Source organism: Mastomys coucha, unplaced genomic scaffold (genome assembly GCF_008632895.1).
Source record: "Mastomys coucha isolate ucsf_1 unplaced genomic scaffold, UCSF_Mcou_1 pScaffold21, whole genome shotgun sequence".
Classification (NCBI taxonomy): Eukaryota; Metazoa; Chordata; class Mammalia; order Rodentia; family Muridae; genus Mastomys; species Mastomys coucha.
This window is the reverse complement of record NW_022196904.1, coordinates 131,005,728-131,013,080: the sequence shown is the minus strand read 5'-3', so window position 1 is coordinate 131,013,080 and position 7,353 is coordinate 131,005,728. Positions and strand designations below refer to the sequence as shown.

At 51.2% G+C, this 7,353-nt stretch overlaps 1 protein-coding gene across 1 annotated transcript in view; it reads right to left on the bottom strand.

Annotated features, from left to right (window-relative positions):
• Positions 1-2,987: 2,987 nt before the first annotated feature.
• The window catches only part of Muc5b (mucin 5B, oligomeric mucus/gel-forming), a 31,519-nt gene continuing 27,153 nt past the window's right edge, over positions 2,988-7,353 (bottom strand). The window contains exons 41-50 of the mRNA XM_031384958.1: positions 7,171-7,202; positions 6,682-6,862; positions 6,211-6,315; positions 6,044-6,081; positions 5,496-5,609; positions 4,829-4,915; positions 4,608-4,730; positions 4,421-4,466; positions 3,776-3,884; positions 2,988-3,177 (exon numbers count right to left, since the gene is read on the bottom strand). Coding sequence (XP_031240818.1) covers positions 2,988-3,177; positions 3,776-3,884; positions 4,421-4,466; positions 4,608-4,730; positions 4,829-4,915; positions 5,496-5,609; positions 6,044-6,081; positions 6,211-6,315; positions 6,682-6,862; positions 7,171-7,202 — 1,025 coding nt within the window. The remainder of the gene's footprint in view (positions 3,178-3,775; positions 3,885-4,420; positions 4,467-4,607; positions 4,731-4,828; positions 4,916-5,495; positions 5,610-6,043; positions 6,082-6,210; positions 6,316-6,681; positions 6,863-7,170; positions 7,203-7,353) is intronic.

The window sequence follows — 7,353 nt, the reverse complement described above, 5'->3', positions numbered from 1 at the left end:
CCACCCTTATGCAGGTTCCTGGGATTGTACTCAGTAGCCAGGCTTGAGTGACAAATGCCTTTAGCTGTTGAGCTATACCCCAGCCCCTCATCTATGTTTTTAATTTCTTTATTATTTTATGTGTATGGGTGTTTTGTCTGCATGTACGTCTATGTACCACATGCATACCTAGTGCCTATGGGGGCCAGAAATGGTTGTCTCATCCCCAGGGGTGAGTTACAAATGGTTGTAAGCTGCCATGTAGTTGCTAGGAATCAAACCTGGATCCTCAGGAAGAACATCAGGTGCTCTTGACCACGGAGCCTCTCTCTAGCCTCTCATCTATATTTTGAAGCCAACTCTACCAGCATTTTCTTTCTTTTCTTTTTTTTTTTTTTTTGAGCTGCAGACCTCTGCTGTGCTATCTATGGAAACATGACCCTGCATCCAAGATCTATTTAAAGGCTATAGGGTGGAAATGTGGAAACAGAAGGGAAGCATGTAGGATACAGCTTCCTCCAGGTCGAGCAGCATCCTTCCTTTCTCCTCGTGATTGTAACACCAGCAAGAACATTCTGGTACTCACACACACCCTCTCCTCTCTCTTCAGGGTCTCCCTATGTAGGCCAGGCTGGCCTACAGCCGGTGACCTGCATGCCTTTATTAGAGGGCTGCAATTACAGGCTCCCTTTCAGTTCTTTCCTTTGGGGGAACTTCAGATGTATCACCAATTACCTTAAATCACTTCTGTAAAGCCACTCTACGTCATCTACAAACCTGAGTGTCCAGTGCTTGGTCCCATTTGGTTTCCTGACTCTATCTCACTTGGGAACCCAGGAGCTTGGTGAGTTAGGAGCTAAATATACATATACTCCCTATGAGGAAGGGTATTGGGCCTCCTGACGTAGACCCCTGGGCTGCTCTGTCATGGCTGGCATATTGCTAATGTCTTCTTCTTCTTTTTTTTTTTTTTCCAGAAGGATGTCTGTCTGCTTTCCACTTAGTCCAACTTGTGGCTGCAGTTCCCTTTTGTCACTGTGGGGAAGAGATGCCCACTCTCCCATCGAGAAGGCAGAATCCCTCTTAGAGTATATTTAGAGTGGACCTAGAGCTGTTTATTTATATGTTGTGTCTTGCTGTGGTTTTCTCTGGGCCCTGATCAGGCCTTAGATTTTTAGGGTGGATTCTTGAGTTGACTGCCCTGGCTGGAGCAGGCCTTGTTCCTACTAAATCAGCTTCTCCTCTCTTAGTGCCTCTGTTTCCTCAGTGGGTAGAACAGTGATGGTGCGTACTGTATATTTGGCCATTGCACCCCTTGACATGGAGGGCCTTAACATCTGAGAGCATCCCTGCCAAATGATGCCCTTGACTCCCAGTGATGGTGCCTTGCCACATTGGGAGGGGCTGAGGATTCAGCATTTTGCTGTGGCTTCCTGAAGACAGGGACATGGAATTTCTTGTCCTGGAAGCCACACTCTGAGATCAAAGGCTAGTTTAGAGAAGCTGGCTTCAGTATCCTCCTGCTGTCCCTCAGCACAGCCACTGCCTCATCAACCTCTGGACCATGTTTGTCAGTCCCCGGTGTGCTGTCTGCCAGTTAGACTTCAGCAAGAGCATAGAAAAAGCGGGTTTATCTGTGAGGACCTGAGTGTTCCACCTCAGGCCCAGGATCTCTGCCACCCTGTGTCTGTTTGCATCCACTTCTGGGGAGCAGGGAGTAGCCCACAGCCCATAGCAGAACCCCTCTGGTTTCTTCTCCAGAAGCTTTTGAGACAATAGCTAACCACTGTGTCTTTATCTTCCCAGGTCATAGCCCCACCGTTGGCCACATTCTGTACAATTGGAGATTATCTTGTACCTTTCCTACACAGTCCAACCAGGCCATCATCTGCCCCACACCACATATAGGTTCCCCTTGCCACTCCTACCTCTGGAATCCAAGCCATAGAACCCCACATTTCCAACCCTGTGATTCCCTTTCACATGTATGGAATGTTCTCTCAACAGAGGGCAGGAAAGAAAGGAGCAACCAATAGCCACTTGTATAGTAAACCGGTCATTGACAGGTATCTTAAATATAGTGCACCTGAGGAGGCAGAACACGACTTAGGGTCCTAGCACCAATGTAGCCACAGCCTCTTGTCATTTGAGCAGTGCAAAGCACCCATCTCCACATTTCTGCCCATTGCAGCCATCACACTGATGGGTGCTAGGATGGCCCCCTTAGCCCACAGACTCCTCTGTCTACCTAGGATGTCCTGATGCTACCCTTGGGTTCAGTGGCTGCAAAGCTGGTGTGTGGGTCCCTGGCTTGCTTCACCCTGACCGTGCACTCAGTGTCCCACCAATGGCTAAGTACCTCTCCCTTATTCCTCTTAGACACCCTCTTACCCGCCATGTTCTGTTGATAGCTCTAGCTCTGTTCCTGGCAACTTTGAACCACAAACAGGGAGCCACACAGAGTGGCCAGGAAAAGACACCAGGAGGAGACACACAGTGCCAGGGTTTATTGCAGTTTAGGAATGAGTGGGCACAGACCCCTCCTTCAACCCCAGACCCCAGAGCCCCTCCAGCAGGCAGCCACCTTGCCTGATACAGCTCCCTGGTAGCTGGTCTTGTTTGGACAGTCCCATCTGCCTTTGTGAGCATGAGATGCCTGACACAGGGCTTGCTTTATGTGACAGAGGGCACACAGGTTTGCTGTGGGGAGCCCTACAGCCACAGGCTCTCACAGAGGATGAGGCCGAAACAGCCAACAGGCTCCTCAGGGCCAAATCCTCACCTGGCACCCTGCTCAAGTGGATCTTAATTGCCCCCACTACCCTCTTTGCTGCTGGCCTCACCAGCGGCAGGTGGAGGGTGGAGCAGAGGCAGTGAGGGCCACAGAGGGTTCTTGTGGGCCTCCTGGAGCATGCCTGCCTAAGGTTTTCATGGTCAGTTGTGCAGGTTCTGCCCCAGGTGGAGGGACATAAGGGGTTGGGGAAGCAATCAACTTCCAGCAATGGGCTCTAGAAAACGTTCATGGAAGTCCCAGGCAGGGAGCTGCAGGCTGGGGCACAGGTGCACTCATCGATGTGGGTATAGGTGTGTTGGATGACTGTACCATCGGGACACTGCATAGTTACAGCTACATCATGGACCTTGCTCTCCTGACAGCAGGTGCACTGGCGCTCCATGGCCTGGGCCTCCATGGAGTACCTGTGGACATAAGAGGGTGTTCCTCTTAGCAGTAGAAGCATTCATGGTCCTCTGTGGACTCTTGACAGCTGCCTGACTGTCTAGTGTGGCTACATTCTTTAACACAAAGCCTTACCCCTCCTGGGCTCTCTTTAAACTCTACTCCATCTTTCATAGCCTTCTGTGACTCTGTTCCCTTTCTATTTTGCTGATCCTGTTCAGATGTTCCCTCTGAACAGACACCCTAAGCCCTGAAGTGAGCCCTCTGACCATTTCTCCTGCCCTCTCTAACTACTGACCCTCAACCTTCCTGGACACTCCCTCTTCACAGCTGACCACAGCCTGGGGCCATCTAGGGCTAACAGAGGGATCCGATGCTATCTGCCCCCCTAGACATATTCAGATTTCAGCCCATGAGTCCCCAGCCAAACAGCTATTTTTGTGCAGCTAAGCCAGGTTTGCCACTGGCTTGGATGGGAGATGGATGGGCCATATGCTTTGCACAGAGAGCTATGTGTGACCATCTGACCCTGAGCAGGGAACAGTCTCTGTGAGACCCAAGGTGACAAGTAGCAACTAGTTCCGCTGTACTCTCAGGGGAGGTAAGGCACCCACTCACTTGGACTTTCCAGAGCAGGAACCCTCGCAGAAGGTGACGCTGGCCTCTGTCTCACAGCCCTTATGCCGCAAGATGGTCGCATTTACATGCACTTGACAAGTACTTGAGTCTGCAAAGTAGACAGGCCAGTGCAAGGACCCTAGACCCTTTACTCAGAACCCCTGGACCTGGTAAAGCTAGCCCTCCATGGTGTCAATGTTGGCTGTCAATTTGACAGGATCTAGAGTCATCTAAGAGAAAAGCTCAAATTTTCTAAATTAAGTTAATTTGTGAGAAAAGACCCATGCTGAATGTGGCAGGACCTCCATGGGCTGGGGTCTCAGCCTGAATGGAAAGGAGAAAGTGAGCTGCCCACCAGTGTTCATCCCTCCTTGCTTCCTGGCTGCGGACACCACCATCTGCGGCCATGTCTCCCCACCATGGTGGGATGGCACACTCCAACCAAACAAATCTTTCCTTAAAATGACTTTGTCCGGTGTTTTGTCACAGCAGTGAGAGAAGTAACTGACACACCTTTCATGGGTGGCCTACCCCTTCTCTCATCCTGGGACCCTGGTGGGATCTGCCACCCAGTGGGAGAAACTTGTATTGCTTTTGGTGGGACCTGGATGGAGCTGGAGGAGATAGGAGATATCATCAACTTACCCTCTTTTTCACAGGAGTAACAGCAACCGGTTTTCCTTAGGGTTCCCTACAGAGCCAAGAACAGAACAAGACCGGAGCAGAGTTGGGATAGGGGACAAGCTGTAGAAACACAGACTCCTTGGGGCAGAGCCTTCCGGGGACATGATAAGGGTGGACCACCCAAGGGCAGGGCCTCCCAGGCACATACCGTACAGTTGGATACATCAGGGCAAGACGTGGGGATTGGGGTCAGTACATGGACTCCATTCTCAGCTGTACAGTGGTATACAGTGCAGTTGTCCACAGGACTGTTCACCCAGGTTTCATTGGACTGAAAAGCAAACACGCCATAGAGGTCCAGGCAGTGATGGATCTACTTGTGGCTGAGACCTGCTCAAGGGCAGGTCTCCCTCCACCCTCTCTTATTACCTGAACCACATGGCCCTCTGGTGTGAAGCAGGCGTTCTGCACGCACTCCCCGCAGCACTGATCTGGCACCAGCGTGTACTTGAAGCCCTGTGGGGACAGGAGAGGTGATCAGGTCTCTCATGCATCCCAGCCACCCTCCTGGGCACACACTTGGGGCTCCGGGCCTCCTTAACAGGAACTGCAGAAAGGTCCTGTCTTTGCTGTTTTCCCAGGTCTTGCAGCTTAGCTCACTCTGCTTCTCTTTGTCGACTGCAGTGGTTCTCAACCTTCCTAACACTATAGCTTCTTCATACAGTTCCTCATGTTGTAGTGACCCACCACCATGAAATTATTTCATTGCTACTTCAAACTGTAATTTTGCTACTGTTATGAATTGTAATGTAATCTGTTATACAGAATATCTGACATGTGACCCCCTGTGAAAAGGTTGTTTGACCCTCAGAGGCGTTGTGACCCACAGGTTGAGAACCACTTGTCTATTGGTACCATACTAGACCTGTTTCTAGTCAGTTCATCAGCCTGCAGGGCTTGTCCCCTAGTTCTTACCCTCCTCCTACTTTTCCTATTGGAAAAGAATAAGACATCAAACTGATGGTGAACTGGAGGACTCCCAGCCTCCTCTCATAGGCTGCCATGGGTAGCCTCTCAGGGTGTTTTCTGGGCTTACCTGGGGACAAGAGGTGTTACAGTGCATCTCCTTACACTCTACTTTCGGCTCTTGGTCGCCCACAGGGAGGCAGGTGCATGTCTGGCAGGGACCCCCTGGGAAGGTTGTACCAACCTAGAGCAGAAGGGAAGCATGACACAGAAGGCAAGGCAGATGTGGGTGAGCACATCAGGTCAGGATGTGTAGCTGAATCCAGGGAGAGCCCACAGGGCCCAGATATTTTCTCCCTAAGATATGATTGTTCCTTTAGTTGAACACAGGTACCCAGGGACAACAGTAAGCTAGGAGACTGAAAAGCTGAGCACTCAGATGTGACAGATGTGGTAGCCCCTCTTCCCACAGCTCTCTTTACACACGCACAGCTCGTGCACACCAACACCACACACCCACAATGTCCTTATGTCCTATATCTTAGGAGCCCAAACCTCCTCCTCAGATCTGCCACTCATGGCGAGAATGTCAAGGCAAGACAAGGAACTGGGGGACATGGGCTTCCCACCCACCTCAACCTATCCTTGCCATCCACCATGCCTGGACTGAGCTCTTACCCCATAAATGGTGTCATTGTATGTACACAGCTTAGGTCCTGAAAGGAAAGGGGATTGTGTATGCATTTGGCAGCAGGGCACAAACCCTTGCTCCCTCACATCCCTGGACCCCATTGCAACCAGTCTCAGTATCCCCTGCCCCATGCTTCCGCCCCATTCCTACTTACGACAGCTGGAGTTGGGGCAACAGCTGCCATTCTCATGGGTCTGGACCAGCTCATACCCTGGCTCACATGTGGGCAGACTCTTGGGGCAGGTGGTTGAATTGCAAACTGTAGAGAGGAAGCTCTGTCAGGACACTGCCCATTTAGCCACCCCCTCCCCATCTTCTTCCTTTCTGGAAATACTGGCCTCTGGTGTCATTTTTTTTCCCTTGGGACTTAGTGTGCTTCATGGTTTTTCTGGGTTTCAACAAATCCACTCTGTCTTTGACCCTCTTGGTCCTCACCAATTTTCTGCTTTGTTAGCTCAGACCAGAGGCCACCAGCTTTCTTTTTAGGTAAAAAGCTGAAGCATCTTGGGATCATCCCCCACCCCTCAAATGACCCACTGCAGCTAAGCTAGAGTGTGACTCTCCCGAATGACCCAGGGCAGCTAAGCTAGAGTGTGACTCTCCTATGTCCCCTGTAGATGCTCACCACACAGTGTCTCAGGACAGCATGGATTGTCAGCGCTGGGCCAGGTCACAGTCACAAAGCCAGGTTCTGTGCACTGCAGGGGTTTTTCCTGGCTCTCACACTTCACTGGCTCACACTGTACTGTCACAGAGCCGGGGTCACACACACAGGCCTGGCAGTTGCTGATCCAGTGTTCTCCAGGCTGTAACAGGCCAAATCAGGATCTCTGAAGGCTCTGAGGTCCTAAAGTCCCTGGCCTGTCTACCTGAACTCAACTCCAGGTCATAGTTTACCCTAAGCAGGTTAGCTCTCTGCTGTTAGAGTGGCAGCAGGAAGGAAGCCCTGGAGCCCACATCAGCTTCCTGGGCCATGAAGACTTACTTGGCTTCCCTTCCTCCCTCCTCTCTTCTCTCCCTCCCTCCTTCCATCCCTCCCTCCTTCTCTTCTTCCCTCCCCCCGCTTCATGATCTTCTTTAGCTCAAGCAGAGGCCAGCAAGCAGCACAACTCACAAACTTGGGTAGCCCGTCTGGTCCCACGCAGGCTGGAAAGAAATGAATAAAGTTGTTACTGAAGATGCTGGGGTTCAAGGTCAGGCAGAGGGGGGTTATAAGCTGAGAGAACTGTGCTCTTAGCTCTGGCTACCTGTACCCAAGCCAAGACCTCCATCTTTTCCCAGGATGGAACAGAAGGTC